Source organism: Macaca fascicularis, chromosome 2 (assembly GCF_037993035.2).
Source record: "Macaca fascicularis isolate 582-1 chromosome 2, T2T-MFA8v1.1".
NCBI classification, from domain to species: domain Eukaryota; kingdom Metazoa; phylum Chordata; class Mammalia; order Primates; family Cercopithecidae; genus Macaca; species Macaca fascicularis.
In genome coordinates, this window is record NC_088376.1 from 182,659,624 (window position 1) to 182,682,000 (window position 22,377).

The window sequence follows — 22,377 nt, forward strand, 5'->3', positions numbered from 1 at the left end:
TCCATATATTTATATATAGAGAGAGAGACACAGACAGAGACAGACAGAGAGAGAGTCAGTCTCTGGCTGACCTCAAACTTGTGGACTCAAGGGATCCTCCTGCCTCAGCCTCCAATGTAGCTAGGACTACAGGCACATGCTACTGCGCCTGGCTCAGTCCCTAATTTTTAACCACAAAAGGATTCTCAAACCAGACTGTCTAAGAACTACTAGGTTCAGTGATTGTTTATCTGTGGAGCTAGAAAGTGTTACTGGGGAAAAAGAAAAAAGAAAAATAATGGAACTTTCGGACACTCAACGCTATCAAAAAAATCTTTTGCAGAGATTCATACTAAATTGCCTTCACTAATGGCACCACTGCCATTCTCCCATGGGGCTCTTTGTTGACCCAGTCCTTCCTCCAAGACCCGGAGGGCCTGAGGTTGGATGAGCAGCTCCTTTTTAAATTTGAAGAGCCCAAAGGCTGGTAAGAGGCGTGGGGCTGCCAACTTCTCTGGCAAACACCAAAGATGTGTCACCTTGCGTCCTGTAGCTACTCATGAACCAAAAATGGAACTTCAAGGTACTGCTTGGAAAAGAATAGCACCAGACCACGTTTTCTACATGATGAAGATTCCAGCTCCAGCAATGGGATAAGAGGTTCATGACATAAATATATTTATATTAGGTGACTCAATCACCAGGATACCAAGATCTGATACTTTCACAAACTGCTTGGAGGCAACTTAAGTACGGAAGAAGCTTCAGAACCAGCCCAGGTTTCTGCTCTCGGGCTCCAGGCTACATCCTTCTTAACGATTTAATGTGGTGTGGAAAATGTCAGCATAATGAGGCTTTGTCATCTCAATAGAGAACCTAGGAAGGACCAGGCTGAGTTTAAAAACAAAAACAAAAACCTTCATGAAAGAATTTAATAGGGAGTTGATTATGCTGTAGAATCATATCTTCCTGTTCTGACACATTAGAAACATAAACTTTAGGGCTTTTTCATCTCCACAGCATAGAGGTCTGATCGCTTCTGTCTAAAAACGGGCATTTGCTGGCGTATTTCAGCCAGCTTCTTCAGGTCTGCAAAAAACGGGAAAGTACACTATTAATAATTTGCAACTCCTCACTAACCAAGGGGATTTCTTCCCCACACTGTATAAACCACCAGAGTCTTAGTGAGTAACTTAGTAACATAGGTCTTATCTAGGGGCACAGATGGCCTGGCATCCTTTCAAACCAAACCAAGAAAACTCAAGCTGATATACTCCCCAGGGCTTGGCCAGAGAACCAGACCCTAGAATATCCTCAGAGATCAATGAGGAGGGGCATAAAGGAACCCCTACAAATGACAGGGACTTCCCAGCTACGGAGTCTGGCCTCAGAACAATGGGGACATCAGAGACCTAAACCATATCTGGGAAAATCTTACCTATGTCTGAATACACGATGGCTTCTTCTGTGCCAGCTTTGGCTAGGACCTCCCCCCTGAAAAAGATGCAGAAGAGAATGAGTGGATTCACTGATGTTTGGTGATATTCAAGGTCTGTTTTTTCCTCCCAAGCTCACAGGCCAAAGGGAAAAGCATGAGATTGAAAACAAGAAGGTAGTGGTACAGATTTCTGTCCTATCATTTAGGTAACTCTGTGACCTTATAGCAAGGTATTTTAAATCTCCATTTCCTAATCTATAAAGTGGAAATAAGCTCTGTGAGGGCTTAGTGATAAAATTGTGGATCATGTTTCATAAACTGCAAACCACTAGGAGATGCTGGTTATCTGATGGTTATAAAGATCTGGGAATAGAGCTACCTAGAACCAACGGGAAGCTCCATCTCATGCCCTCATGAGTGCAATTCAGTGGACCCCTTTACAAGGGCAGTCCAGACCTGTCTTCATACCTGCCTGGGCTGCTACCCTACGTAAGCGTGATGAAGCTGGGCCTAGGCAGGGCCCCAGATCTGCTGGGGTCTGTCCCCTGGTGGCTGTGATGCCTGAACCCCTGTGTTAATGGGCTTCAGTTCAGATTTGAGGGAAAAGAGTTCAACCTCTGAAGACTGGGTAGAAGTGGTGTGGGGGATGGAGGATAACCTCGCACTGGCAGGAGCCCTGCACTAGAGAACAGCCACCCTCCTTCATAAATCCAGGGTAAGGCTGACCTGTAAAACTATCTCCAGGAAGGGTGCGGTGGCTCATGCCTATAACCCCAGCACTTTGGGAAGCCAAGGTGGGTGGATCGCTTGAGGTCAGGAGTTCGAGACCAGCCTGGCCAACAAAGCAAGACTCCATCAGTACTAAAAATATAAAAATTAGCTGGGCATGGTGGTGTGCACCTGTAATCCCAGCTACTCGGAGGCTGAGGCAGGAGAATGGCTCGAACCTGGGAGGCAGAGGTTGCAGCAGTGAGCTGAGATTGCACCACTGTGCTCCAGCCTGGGCGACAGAGTGAAACTCCATCTCAAAACAAAAGAAAGAAAGAAAGAAAGAAACTGGCTTCAGTGCTTAGTCTCTTGGCCCAGAGCAAGGGTTCAAACCCTTATCTAGAGAAATGAAGCTTCTCCAAAATAATCTGACATAACAACTGATTCTGTTTACCTGATAGCCACAAACAGACTTTTGGCACAAATGAGCTACAAGCACCACCATTTATGACATGTAACTGAATTATTTTCTGATTCTTCCCCATTTGCCCTGGCCTTCAAAGATCTCTGGACAGTGGAACTTGATGCAAGTTCAAGAAAATTTTCAAGGCAACTTAAGTCCTTCAATGTCCCTCCTCAAGCCTAATATGCAGGAGGCCAACTGGAATCTCACACAAGTCATACTTCCAAGGCCTCCCCACCACACACATTGAGCTGAGCCCTACCTATAAAGGCAGAAGAGAGAAGCCCTCAGAAACCCCACAGCAATATTTCACTCTTCTCAGTCTTGTTACTGGTATACTCATCCGGAAATGTAGACACACATACCAGTGTGTGTGCGTGCTTTCGAACAGAGAACTAGTGTGGAACACATCCAAGTTCTGAAGGCAGATGTCCTGGATTCAAACACTATTTCTAGCCACTTCAGCTCTGTAATTCTACCATCTATAAACTGGGCTTAATAAGAACAAGTTCCCGGGAGTTCAAGTTGAGACCATGTGTGTGAAAGTACGATGTAAACTGTACAAATGTAGACCATAAGGAATGTGTATGAGCGTATGTCTGTACCCGTGTCTGGGCAGGCTTACGTGCTGGCTCCACTGAGGAATCAAATGCTTCACCCTTTTGTAGGGGAGAGGGTCATAGTTTCACTTACTGAACCCATCCTTACTGCTCCTCTGGCCATTATACTGGGAGCAAAGTCCTCCCCCTGTAACTCATTCCTACCCTGGGACTAGCCAGCCAACTTAAATTTTAACCAAAAATGTCAGTCTCTTACTACAACCTGCCTGTCACTGCTGCCTTGCTTCCCCATGGGATCCAAGTATGACCGACAATGGAGGTCACCAGAAGCTCAGGAGAGGGCTGAGGCCAAGTGCTTGATCGTGAGAGCAGGGTGATTCCTTTCCACACGGTTTTCAAGTGGAAGCTCCTCACAGAGACAGACAGAACGCTGGCAGGATATGTGGGGAAATGGGAGTGAGAGGTGGGCGCCTGGCTGCTCAGGAACTGGAACACCCATCTGCCAATGAGCCACCTCTGAAGCTCCGACTGAGCCTGTTCTCACTTAGCCTCACTCACCAAGGGTTCACCACGGTGCTGTGTCCCCAGGCAACATAGGAGGCTTTGTCATCCCGGGCAGGAGAGGCTGTGGCCACATACACCTGATTATCAACAGCCCTGTAGTCAACAGACAGGGAAGAGGTAAATTATACATTATAAATCTGACATTTTTCTAACCCAAGTAGATAGATCCTTCTTTTAAAAAATAGGACAGTTCAGGCTAACTCAGATGTAGAAGGAAGCCAGAGCCATGGAACCTTCTCTTTAAAGTTACATTACTGCATAAGCCAGTGGTTCTCAAGAAGGAGCAATGTTGTCCACCAAATTTGACAATGTCTGGAGATCTTCCTGACTGTCATGACTAAGGAGATGCTACTGACGTCGAGTAGGTAGAGACCAGGGATGCTGCAAACATCCTACCGTGCACAGGATAAGCCCCCAAAGAATTACACACCTAAATGTCAACAGTGCCGCTGCTGAGATACCCGCCGTAAGCTAACATGAGAGAGGAGCTTCTCTGGTTAAAGCAAGTCAAGGTGGCCGGAGAGAACGGGAGTGGCCTCATGAGAGCAATACACCTTGCAGGCCGCATGGTGCTTCCGTGCCCATGGTGGCAGTCCCACCACCTCAAATAGAACAAAAATGGCAGCTCGCAGTCCAGGTACATCAAACCACCTCCCCTGGGAGCCCTCCAGACTTCATGGACCCATGTTGGGTCATGTCAGTATCCCAGAAACTTTTCTTTCTTTTGACAAAACTGTACCTTCATTAATACTCATGGCATCTTATACCCCTACCCCCATCTTCCACCATGCAAGCAGCTAAAACCTCTTTCCTTTCCATTACAAATTACCACCATCTCTAGAAGTGAGAAGAGCGGCTACCTCTAGGCAGAGGGAGGAGTATTGACTAGAAAGGGGCAGAAAAGGGAGCATCCTCGGGGGCCGGAAATGTTCTGTATGTTCATCTTGGTGGCAGGTGAACACACAAAACTTTACCAACCTATATGCTTAAAATTAGTACACTTTCTTGTATTACTTCAACTTTTAAAAATCCTAAAGAAAACCATCATCTCTGACCAGCATTTCATGGGCTGTAGAGCACTTGACAGACAGACACACTCACACACACAGTCACACTCATTTTCCCTTCCATCTTACGTCCACCTGTGCTACTTGCCCTTTACCACCTCTCAGCCTTAGAAGACTAAGGAAAGGCACCTGTGACCTGCCAAAGATGCTTGTGCAAAGCCCTGGAGTTACAGGTTAGAAGAACAAGAGCTTCTAGTGAGTTTCTTGGCACAGTACCGTCAGGACTAGTAGGACGGTGTGAAGGAGGGGGTAGGATAAGCATCCTGATCTGAATGGCATAGAATCAGCTGGGTACAGACCACAGATCTCTCCCTAGGTCAAGCTAAACTAATCCCTGCCTTTTCATTGGCTGCTGGGGCTCTGAAGACATAAGCTCCGTGGTTCTCAATTTCTCTGTAAAAGTTGCTGGAACTGACGTAAGAGGGAACAATCCACATCTAATCACAGAAAAATGAAATCACTACCCATCTAACACACTGAATATTGAAATGCCAAAACCACAGTTCCGGCAGGGCTTGGGGCTCACGCCTGTAATCCCAGCACTTTGAGAGGCTGAGGCGGGAAGATTACTTGAGGCCAGGAGACTGAGACCAGCTTGGTCAACAGAGTGAGGCTCTATCTCTACAAAAAATAAAAAATTAGCGAGGCATGGTGGCGCATGCTTGTAGTCCCAGCTACTCAGGAGGCTGAGGCAGGAGGATCTCTTGAGCCCAGGATTTCAAGGCTGTCATGAGCTATGATTATACCACTGCACTCCAGCCTGGGCAACGGTAAGACCCCGTCTCTTAAAAAAAAAAAAAAAAGGACAGTTTCCAAAATCCATGAGGTTAGTACTGTGGCTTCTGAGGAGAAAGTGCCCAGCAGTAGAAGTCCTCCCTACAGCTTCATCCTTTCCAACCGCATTTGGATACAAGGGCATCCTAAGTCAGGGACAGAATCCACATCAGGAAGGCTGGCACCTCCACCCAACCGGAAATCTTTCCACAAAGAGGACATACCGAGAGGCTTGAATATATGGTTCCTTTCTTACCGGCTTCGCTGAAGCAACTCCCAGTGGGCTGGTCCAGTGGTCAGATTAAAAGCTCCTGGATATACCAACAGCTGGCAGCCTTGTGGAGAGAAAAGCCAAAGGACAGTGGATGCAGTGAGCACCCAGCACCACCAGTCCTCCCCACTGTTCCTTAGCCAGCAGGGACTGAACTCAAACTTTCCCAAACACAAGAAGATGTCAGCCAAGTCAGACAGTGCCAGCAGCAATTAAGATATGGCTCTGAATTCCTTTAAAAGTCACACACATATGGACACACAAGAAAAGTGGTATTGATGACCAAAATCACATGTGACCTTGAGACAGAAATAATACAGGATGGTTGCAAGAGAACAGAAAATTCTAGGCAGCAGTTTCATATGACTAGCAAAAAGCAACTGTTGAAATGGCTGTATAAGCTAGGGGCTAAGACCCTGAGAAACCAGGGCTAAGACCCAGTGGACTCAATATGGTGCTGGATTTGACCTAGGTTTCACCTAGGACCTCATTATCCTCATTATAAGCTCATTAACATACTAAATCACACACCCAACAGTGCCATGATAGTTGCAATAAATCTCCATACTTTCACTATTTTCTGACTCATTCTTGAATTCCTTCTTGCAATAGTGTCAACAGCATGGACATGGCTGGGGTCAAGGTCCTACTGGTGTTTGGGGGCCTCCCCTAGCCCACCGGCATCAACTTCACTTAAAAAAAAGTACAGAAAGCCTGGGCAACACAGAGAGACCCCATCTCTACAAAAAATTTAAAAATTAGCCAGGTGTGGTGGCGTCCCAGCTACTTGGGAGGCTGAGGTGGGAGGATCACTTCAGCCAAGGAGACCAAGGCTTCAGTGAGCCAGGATCACGCCTGCACTCTAGCCTGGGTGACAGTGAGACCCTGCCTCAAAACAAACAAACAAAAATAAGGTAGAGAACTGTCATTCACATTTCTCTCAGCTCTGGCTGGGCGCAGTGGCTCATGCCTGTAATCCCAGCACTCTGGGAGGCCGAGGCGGGTATACACCTGAAGTCAGGAGTTCGAGACCAGTCTGGCCTCGAAATTATGGCCAGGCGGGTGCATCACCTGGGAGGCGGAGGTTGCAGTGAGTTGAGATCACACCATTGTACTCCAGCCTGGGTGAAAGAGCTAAACTCTGTCTCCCAAAAAAACCCAAAAACAAAACAGAAACAAAAAAACAAATTTCTCTCAGCTCCATATGTCAGCTTCACATGGCCAATGATCACTTTTTGTAATTCTTTTCAACTGAAATTAGGGGCAGAGTAGTTGCCCTAATGCTTATTGATATATGGCTCAACAGAGACTACTGACCCCAGAGCCCATGCACCTCCCCCTTCTGAGCAGGCAGTCAAACCATTTCCACCCGCTTCACTTGGTTAAGTGACAGTCTATTTGGAAGTAGCTTCAAGCAGTCTAGTAAGGATGCTGGGATTTGTTGAGTACCACACGAGGGGCTTATAGGTTCTCTCTTCTTACTCCTCATATCATTCCTGTGACTAAACTGAGAACCACACTGCTCTAGAGGTTAAATCATTTCACCAAAGCACTGTGCCAATTAAAGGGAAGAGTTGGAACTAGAACCCACATCTTTTGAACTGGCTCTTCCCAGACACTGGCACATTTCTCCTCGTCTGGACCGAAATATCACAGACTACATTTCCACTCCACCCAGTGTCTAGGGGTACTGAGTGGTGAAATCCACTTCATTTCTACTGGGCTTCAAGTGACTCTCCGAACACAGTAACAAGAAGGACTCAAGGGTAGACCAGACCTTTATGAGCATAGCTCCTACCTTACATGATGTGTTTAATCACAATCCCTGAAAAACCCTGTTATCCACACGCAGCAAAAGTCTGGGAAGCCTCAAGGGGGTGAAAGGGCTGGTGATGGAGAGATGAAAGAGCCCCCTCCCAGCTTTTATTGACTAAGGATCCCACCTAGACCAGCCTAGAACCAAGCCTCCAAGCACCCACATAACACAGCTGCTGCAGTGCCTCACCTCTCTGTGCGTAGATTTGTGCGAGCTCTGCAAACCGCATGTCGTAGCAGATGCCCAGACCCACTCTGCAGTAAGCTGTTTCCAAACAGAAAACGCACACGTGGAAAGTTAACTCCCTACAGCGTGGTGTGGCAGAGGAGCCCCTCCATGACTTAATGATCACAAAACACTGACAGGGATAAATTAACACAGGACCTGAGGACAGAGACCATGGACGAGCTCATTCCTACTTGGACTTCATCTCATAAAGACATCATTTACATCAGCAGAGTAAAGATGAGAAGTGCATTCTAACTGAATGCTTATTATCTAGATGGGAGGTACTCAACCATGGCCTAATAGGTATACTCTGGAAGCCATAACAGGAGGCTACAATCAACTCAAAGGGCAAAATCGTGTCAAATCCTTAGTTCTCAAATAAGGCCGAACTTTCTAGATCGGTGATAATTCTCTGCCTTTCTCACTTAACGGTCTTTCAGTTAGGTTATGTGAAGAAATTGGAGAGAGACAAAAAAGAAATACCTGATTGTCTTCTACTGAGATTGCTAAAGAGGCAAACTTATCTGGTACATACGAGTATCAAATGTGGAGAAACTATCACCCGGACTCAACGTTTCAGATTCTTGAAATGTAATTTTTCCAGGAACATCAATGTCAAACAGATGGATCTGCATCACAAATAATGGATTTGATTACCTCTTTTCCAGCACGTAAAATGGAATGGCAGTAACGACAATATCTTTCCCTGGGTGGATACAGAAGGTGCTCTAAGATCAACTATGCGAAGAGTACCCCCAGACTGCTCATAATCCACCCCACAAGCTGACTGACACCTTATCAAAATGAATTCTACCACAGGGAACTGGAAAAATGATGCTGTACCTTTTATAACCCCTATTTTATATGTGGTATGCAAATCAACCTCTAGGTTTCTCATGGCAGGTAACTAATGTGTTGCTTTTTAAAAATATAAACGCTAGGCCGGGTGCAGTGGCTCAAGCCTGTAATCCCAGCACTTTGGGAGGCCGAGACGGGCGGATCGCGAGGTCAGGAGATCGAGACCATCCTGGCTAACACAGTGAAACCCCGTCTCTACTAAAAATACAAAAAATTAGCCGGGCGTGGTTGCGGGCGCCTCTAGTCCCAGCTACTCCGGAGGCTGAGGTGGGAGAATGGCGTGAACCCGGGAGGCGGAGCTTGCAGTGAGCCGAGATAGCGCCACTGCACTCCAGCCTCGGCAACAGAGTGAGACTCCATCTCAAAAAAAAAATAATAATAAATATATATATATATATATATATATATATATATATGCACTAAATAAAGACTTCTCAGAGTCAGGCTGGACATGGTGGCTCACGCCTGTAATCCCAGCACTTTGGGAGGCCAAGGTGGGTGGATCACCTGAGGTCAGGGGTTTGAGACCAGCCTGGCCAATGTGATGAAACCTTGTCTCTACTAAAAATAGAAGAAAAGTTAGCCGGGGGTGATTGTGCACGCCGATAGTCCCAGCTACTCAGGAGGCTGAGGCAGGAGAATTGCTCAAACCTGGGAGGTGGAGGTTGCAGTGAGCCGAGATCGCGCCATTGCACTCCAGCCTGGGTGACAGAGCAAGACTCTGTCTCAAAAAAAAAAAGACTTATCAGAATCAAACTGACAAATTGACAGGAGAGGTGGAAAGTGGGTGGGCATTTAAAAATAGGTAAAAATTCTGCAAACCAAATTCAGCAAAAGAATAATGCATCACTTCCAAATTGGATTTATTCAAAGAAAACAAATGCTGTTTAAGATTAGAAAATCAATCGATTTTACTAAAGTAACAAAATAAAGAAGAAAAAATCACATGATCATCTCAAAAGATGTATGAGCATTTGGTAAACTTCTAAGCCATTCCCGATTTAAAAAACAAAACAGAGGCCAGGCACAGTGGCTCACGCCTGTAATCCCAGCACTTTGGGAGGCCGAGACGGGCGGATCACGAGGTCAGGAGATCAAGACCATCCTGGCTAACATGGTGAAACCCCGTCTCTACTAAAAATACAAAAACTAGCCGGGCGTGGTGCTGAGCCCCGGTAGTCCCAGCTACTTGAGAGGCTGAGGCAGGAGAATGGCGTGAACCCGGGAGGCGGAGCTTGCAGTGAGCCGAGATCGCGCCACTGCACTCCAGCCTGGGCGACAGAGAGAGACTCCGTCTCAAAAAAAAAAAAAAAAAACAGAAAGAAAAACTTCTAGGAAGGGAACTTTATTAATCTGATCAAGACTATCTGCAAAACACCTAAACAAACATCATACTTGATGATGAAATACTGAAAACTCTCCCACTGAGATTGGGAACAAGACAAGGACACCTGCTTGGTACAGGTACCAGAGAGCCTAAACAGAGCAAGAAAGAAAAGAAAAGAAGTAAAAACTGTAACAACTGAAAAGAAAAAATGAAATCTGTCATTATTCTCAGATGATATAATTATGTACCTAGAAATTTTAAAAAATCTACAGACAAATTATTAGAATTAATGAGTGAGTTTAGCAAGGTTGCTGTAAGTTTTTTTCATTAAAAAAAATTTTTTTTGAGACAGAGTCGTGCTCTGGCACCCAGGCTGGAGTGCAGTGGTGTGATGTTGGCTCACTGCAGGCTTGTCCTCCCAGGCTCAAGCGATCCTCCCACCTCAGCCTCCTGAGTAGCTGGGACTACAGGCATACCCCACCCCCACCCCAGCTAATTTCTTTTGTAGTTTTTGTAGAGAAGGGGTTTTGCCATGTTACCCAGGCTGGTCTCCAACTCCTGAACTCAAGCAATCTGCCTGCCTCTACCTCGCAAAGTTCTGGGATTACAGCCAGGAGCCACCGTGCCTCACCACAGAGTCAATATTTTAAAAACTTGCTCTACTTCTATATATTAGCAAGAAACAGAAAATGGGCCAGGCATGGTGGCTCACGCCTGTAATCCCAGCACTTTGGGAGGCCAAGGCAGGCAGATCACCTGAGGTCAGGAGTTCAAGACCAGCCTGGACAACATGGTGAAACCCTGTCTCTACTAAAAGTACAAAAATTTTCCAGACATGGTGGTGTGTGCCTATAATCCCAGCCACTTGGGAAGCTGAAAGAAGAGAACGGCTTGAACCAGGGAGGTGGAGGTTGCAGTGAGCCGAGATCACACCACTGTACTCCAGCCTAAGCAACAGAGCAAGACTCCATCTCAAAAAAAAAACAAAAAAAAAACAAAACAACAACAACAACAACAAAACAGAAAATGAAAAAGCATCTAAAAACACCAATGAGGAATAAATCTCACAAATGTTATACAAAATTATACCCAAAACACTATAAAAAGAAATTGAGAGAAAGTAAAGAAAGCGTAATAAATGTCAGGATATATACCACATTCATGGGATGGAAAACTTAATACTAAAAAGATGTATTTCAAAGAGTTGGGTTAATAGCCCAGTGCTGGCTGTCCTTCCAGCAGGTGCACAGTAGCTCCTATCAGACCAGCTCTCTTGTAGTTAACTATGAACTCTGGGCAAAATAAAAGGCACAACTACTTAAAGCACTGAAGAATGACCAAAACAAAGCAGGCAAAACCTGAAGAGAAGAACACAAACATGTGGAAGCAGGGAACAGCCCTGGATGAACTTCCCGGTTCTATTTACCACTGTTACCCTGAAGCAAGGTCTTAGCTGCTGTGATAAGTGGGGTGAAAATTACCCATAATCACACTGGCTTGAAAACCAGAGCTGGAACCAAGGGAGGAAATCCTGAAATGGAGAAAGCAAAGAGTCAAGAGCCCTAAATTCTACATATAAAATCTTTCTAAATCTCTGGCTGATCACTGAGTTAAACAGAAGTAGGGCAGAACAACCAGATAGAACAGAGCAGCTAAAGTTGCTGCCCACGTTACAAAGAAGATGCGAGTTTGGTGTTTGAGTGCGACCAAGTTAACCATCAGTTAAAACAAAATATTCAACACTTTTTGGAAGACTATAATAGAATCTTGAATCTCTACAACATATAATCCACTATACAATCTTAAATTAGTAGATACTCAAAGAAACAGAAGTGTGACTCAAACTGCAAAGAAAAGGCAATCAAATGAACACAGATCCTGCCATGACCCAGATGTTACAATTTTGTTGTTGTTGTTTGTTTAGACATGAGTTTATTTACATCAAAGGCCTTTTAAAGGCCTAAGAGTCTCATTCTGTGGCACACAGATGTGATAATTATCAGACTTTAAAGCAGCTATAGAAACTGACTAAGCTCAAGAGTGTAAAGAAAAATATGCTTTTAATGAACCAACAGAAAATGTAGAGTACTAAAAACTATAAAAAAGAAACAAAAGGGTATTTCAGAACTGAAAATTTTAATATCTGAATTTTTTAAAATGTCACTGTGTTGGCTTACAGGAAATTGAACAAGACAGAAGAAACAGTGAATAAGTCTGAAAGATCAACAGAAATTAATCTGTAGAAGAGAAGGAAAAAGTATTGGAAAAACAAAAACAGAAAAACAGAGCCTGGTGACCTGAAAAAATATTTAAAAATATAATGTATATATACTGGAGCTCCATAAGAAAAAGGAACAGAAAAATATTTAACACAATAGTGTCAAAAAAACTTCCCAAACACAGTGAAAGATTTAAGTTTACAGTTTCAAGAAGTACCAAGGAAGACAAAGACAAAGGAAACCACATCTGGGCATATCAAAGTCAAAATACTAAGAACTAAAGATTATGAAAACATCTTCAAAGGAGGAAGAGAAAAACAACAAATTATGTCCCAGGGAACAATACAAATTACTACCCACTTCTCATCAGGGAAGGAAAAAAAAAAAAAAAAAAAGACTAGATAACAACTACTAGTGGGAAAAAAAAAAGAAAACTATCAATCCAAAATTCTATTCCAGCAAAAATATCTTTCAAGAATGAAAACAATGTAAAGACATATTCGTAAAGAAAAACGAACAGAATTCCTAGCTAACAGATCCTCAGTACAAAAGTTCTAAACGAGGGCCTTCGGTCTGAAGGATATACCAGATGGAAGAAGGATCTTCAGGAAGGAAAGAAAAACACCAGGAATGATAAATACTTGGATAAGCATAAAGATTGTTTTCTTCTTAATTTCTTTAAAATACATATGACTATTTAAATCAAGTATTACTGTTTTGTTGGATTTATAACATATATACATGGACTACAAATGACAACTATAGCATAAAGAATAAGGGCAGGGGCAGTGGGGTAGAAAAATGGACTTATACCATTATAAGGTTCTTAAAATTCACATAAAGTTATATCATATGAACTCTTAAGTAGCCTATGAAAAGTTAAGGATGCATATTATAATTCCCAGGGCAACAACTGGAAGAAAAAAAAAAAAAGCAAAGAGGTATAACTAAAAAAATAAATTAAAACAGAACTCTAAAAAATATTCAATTAATCCAAAATAATACAGAAAAGATGAACAAAGGGAAAAAAAGCAAAATGTCTGTATCCCTAAATTCAATCATATCAATAAGTGCATTAAATATAAATGGACTAACCACTTCAATTAAAAGACACAGATTGTCAGAATAAAGAAAAAATTAAGATACAATTATATGCTGTTGACAAGAGATCCACTTAAAATATGAAAACACATATAGCTTGAGAACAAAGAACTGGAAAAACCATGTACTAGCAAACAGTAGGCATAAGAAGCCTGGGGTGGTTACAGTGATAGCAGAGATAAAGCAGAATTCAAGACAAAAGGTATTACAAGAAAAAAAAGAGACATTTCATAATGATAAAAGGGTTAACTCATCAAGAAGACTTAATGATTCTAAACGTATGCATTTTTTTTTTTTTTTTTGAGACGGAGTCTCGCTCTGTCTTGCCCAGGCTGGAGTACAGTGGCACGATCTTGGCTCACTGCAGCCTCCACCTCCCAAGTTCAAGCGATTCTCCTGTCTCAGCTTCCCAAGTAGGTGGGACTACAGCCATGAGGGACTATAGCCATGAGCCACCACACCCAGCCAATTTTATATATATTTTTTTAAATCTTTTTTTGTTGTTGAGATGGAGTCTCGCTCTGTCGCCCAGGCTGGAGTGCAGTGGCTGGATCTCAGCTCACTGCAAGCTCCGCCTCCCGGGTTTACGCCATTCTCCTGCCTCAGCCTCCCAAGTAGCTGGGACTACAGGCGTCTGCTACCACACCCAGCTAATTTTTTGTATTTTTAGCAGAGACGGGGTTTCACCATGCTGGCCAGGCTGGTCTTGAACTCCTGACCCCAGGTGATCCACCCACTTCGACCTCCCAAAGTGCTGGGATTATAGGCATGGGCCACTGCACCTGGCCATGTATATGCATTTAATACTAAAAAGATGGCAACTCTTCCCAAAGTGTTCTCTATATACTCAATGAAATACTAATAAAAATTACTATAGGTTGGCCGGGCGCGGTGGCTCATGCCTGTAATCCCAGCACTTTGGGAGGCCGAGGCAGGCAGATCACTTTGGGAGGCCGAGGCTGGAGATCAAGACCATTCTGGCTAACATGGTGAAACCACGTCTCTACTAAAAATACAAAAAATTAGCTGGGTGTGGTAGCAGACGCCTGTAGTCCCAGCTACTCGGGAGGCTGAGGCAGGAGAATGATGTGAACTGAGGAGGCGGAGCTTGCAGTGAGCCAAGATTGCGCCACTGCACTCCAGCCTGGGCCACAGAGCCAGACTCCGTCTAAAAATAAAACCAAAAAAACAACAAAAAAAATTACTATAGGTTGTTCCTTTGCAGAAATTGACAGGCTGTGTCTAAAATTTATATAAAAATGCAGATGGCCGAGAATAACCACCTATGCCAATCAGTTAAAACCCTAATACATGTATGATATAATGAGAGGAACTAGGGGACTTCATAGCAAATTCTTTTTTTTTTCCACACATTGTTGCTGGCTTAAAGATAACAAATTATTCTGCCACACTTCCTACTTACCTTTCTGTACTTTGCTAGTAAAGTTCCATCAGGCCCAAACACAGCACAGGTGTTATATAATTTCCCAGCATCCTCTTCAGGGATAGAGCCTTTCATTGAGAGAAGAAATATACCATAAGAAAAAGAATAGAACAATTCTTGTGTGAGAAAGGGATAAAAGCCTGATAACTTGGTTCCAAAAATAAAGAACCCATCTTTTACGGTTTATTTATTCATTTTGTTTTTAGAATAAGGCAACACCTCATTCTACAATACAGAATAAGTATTCCCTTCTATGGGTTATTTAATCATGGTTTTTTTTTTGGTCCTTCTTGAATATGATCTTTCAGAGATAAACTGCAGAGTGTAGCTGGGATATGATTAGGTTAGATGCCAAAGACAGGCTTAAAAAATAACCAAACTGTTCCTGAAATTCAGCCATGATCCTGAGCAACACTTAATCTCTAACATTAGGGCAAAATGAAAAATTTCCCATTGCTTAACTTGAATTCACCAGGTCCTGCAACAAAACTGTATCCCAAAAGATGAGAATGTGAAGTCAGAAGCCTCTCCATCACTGAATGCAGTTTCATCTCCAGGCTTCTTGCTTTGCCTTCATTTCTCATTCTTAATATATCATCGTACAGAAAACATTTTATTTGCTATATTTATAGAACTTTTTCTATGCTTATTTTTTATTTAAGCAAATAAAACCTTTAAACATTTATTCCAAAACCACAAAAATAAAGTTACCTTTATGTATGTGGCCTCTATGGAAAAAAATTTTTTTTCTCAATCCTCTATTAGTATAACAAAAAACATGCCTGGCATGATGGCTCACGCCTGTAATCCTAGCACTTTGGAAGGCCAAGGTGGGCAGACTGCGTGAGCCTAGGAGTTCAAAACCAGCCTGGGCAACATGGTGAAACCCCGTCTTTACAAAAAAATACAAAAATCAGCCAGGCATGGTGGCACACACCTGCAGTCCCAGCTACTCAGGAGGCTAAGAGTTGGGAGAATCACTTGAGCCTGGTAGGGTGAGGCTGCACTGAGCCATGATCACACCACTGCACTCCAGCATTGGTGACAAAGCAGGACCTCACCTCAAAAAAAAAAAAAAAAAAAAGAAACTCTCTGCTTCAGCTTCCCAAACTGAAGCTTCCCAAGTAGGGAATCCAGGTGCACGCCACCACACCTGGTTCATTCAGATGTTTTTAATGTTTAGGCCATTATACCTTGTGGGTATGAAGTTACCTCCAATAAGATATATGCTGCATTCCTTTGCTACTTCAGAAAGCTTCTGTGTGGATTCACCAGGAATTTTCTCTGCATATTCAGGAAAATATTTCGTTCCATACGGAGAATTAAAGCATTCCTAGAAAAATATTGACAGAGAAAAAAAAAAAAAAAAAAGATCAAAACACCCATCCATTTTACAGTTCTGCTGTAAGAGGCCATAGCTGCTGCTTCTAGCTCTGCTTTCAGTGGAAGGGTTAAAACACAGCTAATAAGAAAAACACTGACATCTCAAGGGTAAACAGCCTGTAGTCACAGGCAAGACTACAAAGCTAGCCTAGTGGGTTAGAAGAGACAAGTCACATGGGCTCTCCCAGAGTTCATTTAAAAAAAAAAAATGTTGGAGGCTCAGTGCTAAAACCAACATGGTCTGGTCCTATAAAGACTTAATTATATAAGGAACAAAGTGTCTAAGCACTGAGTATTTCAGTTTTCCGTATGTCCCTTGAAATACTAGGATTTTGGCTGCTTCATCTGAACAAAGAGGAAGATCCAAAAGCTAAAGACCTATGACCGTGTTGGCACATCCTACCTTACAAAGACCCTTGCTAAGGTCATCCTCCAGTTAAACACAAAACAATCTATGGGCTCCAAAGGACACTGCTCGACCCCAGGATACAAGAGGACCACCAGAGCTAGCAAACACTGTTCTGCTGGGTCTACAGAGCCCAGAACAGGATGGCTGCCCCCATACTGACCGGCAAAGAAACTATTTTGGCTCCTTGCGTTGCTGCCTCCCGGATAAAGCTACAAGCTCGAGTGATGTTATCTGATTTGATGGAAGAAATTTGAAGCTGGATGAGGGCCAGGCGGAAAGCTGAGGACAAAGACAAAAGAAAACAGCTGTCAGAAGCTTGAACTGCTGGATTCAGACAGAGCCATGGTTCTCAAATGGAAGGCAATTATGTCCCCTGGGGAACATCTGACAAAGTCTGAAGACACCTTTGATGCCACAACTGATGAGGTATGAGTGGCATCTAATGAATAGAGACCAAGGATACTGCCAAACTTCCTACAATGCCTAGGACAACCCCCTCCAGAACAAAGAATTATCCTGTCCAAAATGTCAATAGTGCTAAAGTCTATCTGGAGATAGAGCAATATGCATGGGTAAAGTCCCATGCCAAGCACAAGAATCTAGAGCGAACCAGCTTCTTACTATGCAGTGTAGGGAATGAAATGAGAATATGGCTAAAGTAAAAAGACTGGGTTTGAATATGGTCCTGTCCCTTACTATTTGTTCTTGGACCTCTCGCCTATCTCCAGTCCATATACTGAGCATGTCCCAGCACAGAAAGTGCAATTCCTTGGAAGTTGCTCACGTGCTTCCCATGGGCAGCCCAGCTCGTGGGAAGGGAAGATGTCTGTCTCAGTTTCCCCACTACTGGCTGGGTCACAGCACATTGATCCGGCTGCTGGCAGAGGGAAGCCCTGGCAGCCCGTGAGCTGCACACATGCCTACTCACAGGACAGGGGTCCCAGGCACCTGTAAAAGTCTGCACTTACCCCATAAACATTCCTGTGTCCAAGAGAACATGACATTAAACAGCAAATAACACCATGAGAGGTTGAGAGAGATACTGCAGGAGGAAAAGCTAACAGCACTTTTCCTTGCTCTCTGAACAAGGGGATTGGGCCCCACAAATGATGTAGCCAGCCCTGACAAGGTCTGTGCTCAGCCCTGGAGCAAGGAGGCTGGCGGCTCTTCCAAGCTTATTCCTTCCTGGAGGTGGTAGCTAGACATCTATTTGCTTTTCTTCTGTTTTTTAGAGTTCCCTTTTAGCTTTTATGAAAATCACTTTCCATGAGCTAATATTTTTAACTTTGAGGCAGGGTCTTGTTCTGTCGCCTAGGCTGGAGTGCAGTGGCACAAACATGGTTTACTGCAGCCTCCACCTCCTGGGTTCAGGCAATCCTCATGTCTCAGCCTCTTATGTAGTTGGGACCACAGGTATGCACCACCATGCCTGGCTAATTTTTAAATTTTTTTGTAGAGACAGGATCTCACTTTGTTGCCCAGGCTGGTCTCGAACTCCTGGGCTCAAGCAATCCTCCTGCCTCAGCCTCTCAAACTGCTGGGATTACAAGCATGAGCCACCATGCCTGGCCAGATAATAATTTTTAATATAAAATTTTCTGCCGGGTGTGGTGGCTCACACCTGTAATCCCAGCACTTTGGGAGGCCAAGGCAGGTGGATCACCTGAGGTCAGGAGTTTCAGACCAGCCTGGCCAACACGGTGAAACCCCGTCTCTATTAAAAATACAATAATTAGCTGGGTGTGGTGGCAGGCACCTGTAATCCCAGCTACTCAGGAGGCTGAGGCAGGAGAATCACTTGAACCTGGGAGGTGGAGGTTGCGGTGAGCCAAGATCATGCCACTGCACTCCAGCCTGGACGACAGAGTTAGACTTAGTCTCTAAAATAAATAAATAAATAAATTTCCTTGTTCCAGTTACTAGTGTTGTCTCCACGTTCTGCCTGGACCCTGATGGATACATAGTTCCTGCTCACGGTCTGGTGGGACGCCGCAGTAAAGGATCCAAAGCACATCATAACCTCTGAAGCTCTGCGAAACTTCAGGAATTATTAGTAATGGCCTGCCCAAACTCCCCATCCCACCTCTGCTCCAGTCTGAAAATCCTACCATTAGAGAGCTATCTCTTTGGGTGTTTCCTGTAACAATGCAAATGTCTCCAGAAGCGGCAACGATGATAAACCTGGCCTCTGATGAGGGCCTGTTCGGCTCAGGGTTAACTAAAAGGAAAACTCAGATGTCCCATTCCTCCATCTATCCTAAATATAGTGAGAAGCACTAAATTTAACCCTGAAGGCAGCCTGTTACATAGTTACAGAATCTGAAGGAATACAAAGGAAACTTAAACAGGAAATAACAGCTGGGATTATTCTGGGGCAAACAGATATTTTGAGCTGCTACCAGCACAGCAGACAAATCCACTAAATGTCTCCCCTCCATTTCCCAGGGTTAAGCCATCCTCCCTCCTCAGCTTCCCAAGTAAGCTGGGACTACAGGGGCGTGCCACCACGCCGGGCTAATTTTGTATTTAATTTTAGTACAGACAGGTGTCGCCATGTTGCCCAGGCTGGTCTCTAACTCTGACTCCTGAACTCAAGCGATCCTCGTGCCTCAGCCTCCCAAAGTGTTACTATTACAGGCGTGAGCCACGTGCCTGGCCATGTCTCTTCTTCTGAGGGTGGGAAAGATAAAGCTCACCATGGCTATGCTGATGGCTTCCTCTCCCACACATCTCACCCACAAGGGCGGGGTCCTCAACTAAGCTTAGGACTGCCTGTTATTCTGCAAATGACCCCCTCTACAGGCGTGCTGCAGCAGGGAGACGCCGCCACTGGGCAGTTCCTCATGCTAAGGACGAGACGCCAGTCACTCCGTCTCATCTGTAAAGTGGAGACACAGTGACTTTTAAGGCTGCCCTAATATTCATCATCATCTAACAACGAAGTCCCAACAAAGGGGAGGAAAAAAAAGAATAAAACACTGTGAGCGAAGGAACCAACAAGGGAATAAAATTTAAAGCAATGTGCCAGGTCCTTCACACATAAACTTCTGTGAGGTATCATTAACATCATTTTACAGATAAAAAAACGGGGCTTGCAGGGAGAAAGCTGCACAAAGTCACTGAACAAAGTAAGTGACACAGCAAGAATCCAAGTCAAAATCTGGAGCTGGAAAGTGAGGGGGTAAAGGAAGAACCGCCTGGGCACCTTTGTGCAGGGGGTGCTGGAGGAGGTCACGCAACTTGAAAACACCCAAGGGAGTCGGATCCTACCACCGCGGCCCACACCGTGGAGAAATACACGTCCATCAGCCTCTCTCAAGCAGGACGCGGCGGGTGCCGGCGCGGCCCGGGCGGCCTGGTGCTTTCTGGGCCTCGCCCGCCACCCCGGAAGCCTGGAATCCCGGGAGTGCGCCCGGCCGCCCCGCCGCGCGATCCCGGACCCACGCGAATGCCCGCATCAGGGAAGGCCGCGCACGGCGGGGACGCGGGGCGGGGGGCTGAGCCGGCCAAGCCACCGCCGGCGCCGCTCCAAAGCCTCCCCTCCGGCCCGAGCTCGAGCTGCAGCGCGCGGCCGCGCCACTTACTGGCCATGGCTCTCCCGACAAGCACCACCTGCGGCGCCGGCTGAGCGCTGGAGTCCGGGCGGACTTCGGCTACGCTACGGTGGGCGGGGCCCGCGTCAGAGGCCACGCCCCACCTCTCCTCCCGGGCCCGGCCCGGAGTAGAGGGGTCTGCGTTCATTCCAGTGCGCCTGGAACACCAGGACGGACCAACGAGAAATGGTTAATTACCACAGTCCGGAAAAAGCATGCCTCGAAAGGCAAAGGGCAAAAGGGAACAGCCTAAGTCGAGGTGGTGTGCTGGTGAATGTTTAACAACCGAACTTTTCAGGGACGAAAGCCCTGATTTGTAGCGTTTGCTGATTCTCCGCAAAAGGACTTTTAGCTGGTTGAATCAACTCTGTGGCCAGGGTAACATCGTATGCTGATAGGCTTGAGCTATTTGAACAAGTCGCTGTGACGGGGATGGAATGACCCTGGTTGGTTTAGGCACGCGAGACGTCTGTAGGATCTGACTACAAGCCTGCTAGACCAACGGGAAAGATGCTGAGGGTTCAACGCGAGGCTCTCAACGAGTCAGTCCCCGAATACACTGTCATCTCTTTGCTAATATTCTTTTTTGTTTTGTTTTAGACAGGGTCTCGCTCTGTCACCCAGTCAGGAGTGCAGTGCAGCAGTCTCGGCTCATTGCAGCCTCGACCTCCTGGGCTCAAGTGATCCTCCGTCCTCAGCCTCCCAAGCAGCTGGGACTACAGGCACATGCCACCGTGCCTGGCTATTTCTATTTCTTTCTTTCTTTCTTTTTTAAGTTTTTTACTTTTAGTAGTGATAGGGTCTTGCTATGTTGCCCAGGCTGGTCTCAAACTCCTGAGCTCAAGTCCCTACTACCTTAGCCTCCCAAAGTGCTGGGATTTATAGGCGTGAGCCTCTGGGATTATGGGCATGAGCCGCTGAGCCCGGCCTATAGACTCTGATTTTTGCATTTTTATTTATTAGATTGCTTTTTAATTTTCGTGTTTTGTGGTTTTGTGCCTTGTCAAACTTGTGGAACAAAATTCCAAAACTTACCACCTTTTGGAATGCCCCAGAATAGTTTATACTGAAACAGATCCTGGTTTGTAAAAGAACACTATAAAAACATTTTGGGGGCAACTAGGGAGATTTAACTATGAACGAGATATTCGATGCTTTATGAATTATTTTGTGTGCTATATGTTGTGATTGTGCCAATGTCTTTATTCTTAGAAAATGAGGAAGTATTTAGGGATGAACTGTCAGAATGTTTGACTTGAAAATCATCAGCAAAAAGAAAATACATAAGATAAAGCAGATATGGCAAAATGTTAATTATTAAATCTAGGAGGAGGATACAGCTGTTCATGGTACTAGATTAAAACTTTGTAGAAGTTTAAAATTTTAAGCTTTCATAACAAAAAATTGGGGGGAAATATGTAGCAGTTATGGTCTTTCTGCAGCTTAAGAGACTATCTGGACTTGGCTTTGTAGCAGGAAGACCTTTAAAAACCTTTTAATTTCTGCTATGCTCATTAACCTATGAGGTTTCAGGGTCAACCTTTGGTCACGGACAACCTGTGAAAAAAAAAATTCATCTAGACTTCCAATTTTATTGGCATGACATTGTATCTAATAGTGGTCCTAAACCTGGCTGGACATGTTATTTGAAGTGCTTGTTCAAAATGCAAATTATTTCAATTTTTTAGAAATGGATTCTTACAATGTTACCCAGGCTGGTCTCAAACTCCTGGGCTCCAGTGATCCTCCCACTTTGGCTTCCCAAAGTGCTGGCCTTTTAGGCATGAGCCGTGGCATCCAGGTGGAGATGCCCAGTAGGCAACTGGACCAAAGCCTCAAGCTCAGAAGATGTCTGGGCCGGAAATTGACTTAGGAGTCCTCAGCAGTTTTAACTGAGAGGAAGCTCTGAATTTGGATGAGAACACACAAGCGGAGTGTGAAAGGCACATGCGGAAGAAGAAGGGGCTGTGGAGCCTGGGAAGGAGCCATTAGAGAAGGACCAGGCTGAGTGCAGTGGCTCACGCCTATAATCCCAGCACTTCGGGAGGCCGAGGCAGGTGGATCACAAGGTCAGGAGTTCAAGAACAGCCTGACCAGCATGGTGAAACCCCGTCTCTACTAAAAATACAAAGATTAGCTGGGCGTGGTGGCACATGCCTGTAATCCCAGCTACTC

General features: G+C 44.8%; 1 protein-coding gene across 2 annotated transcripts; it reads right to left on the reverse strand.

Annotated features, from left to right (window-relative positions):
• Positions 1–897: 897 nt before the first annotated feature.
• NIT2 (nitrilase family member 2) lies at positions 898–20,424 on the reverse strand. Of its 2 annotated transcripts, XM_045384546.2 has the most exons (10): positions 20,194–20,424; positions 16,770–16,888; positions 16,030–16,150; positions 14,797–14,885; positions 8,404–8,497; positions 7,830–7,904; positions 5,810–5,888; positions 3,707–3,805; positions 1,418–1,473; positions 898–1,068 (listed from the first exon to the last, which is right to left on the reverse strand). In XM_045384546.2, exons 1-10 carry the CDS (start codon positions 20,348–20,350, stop codon positions 977–979), a joined length of 981 nt encoding a protein of 326 aa, XP_045240481.2. In that variant the 5' UTR covers positions 20,351–20,424; the 3' UTR covers positions 898–976. The 2 variants fall into 2 exon arrangements, with proteins under 2 accessions (XP_045240481.2, XP_045240492.2); XM_045384557.2 differs by lacking the exon at positions 7,830–7,904.
• Between the last annotated feature and the right edge of the window lie 1,953 nt (positions 20,425–22,377).

Bases quoted from the DNA above. Each gene is read 5' to 3' on its own strand.
- NIT2 (XM_045384546.2), bottom strand. From the start codon at position 20,350: ATGAACGCAGACCCCTCTACTCCGGGCCGGGCCCGGGAGGAGAGGTGG. The intron at 16,151-16,769 runs GTCAGTATGGGG...ATATTTTTCTAG, and splicing joins CCAAAATAGTTTCTTTGCCG to GAATGCTTTAATTCTCCGTA. The intron at 5,889-7,829 runs GTGAGGCACTGC...TCTCTCCACAAG, and splicing joins ACAAATCTACGCACAGAGAG to GCTGCCAGCTGTTGGTATAT.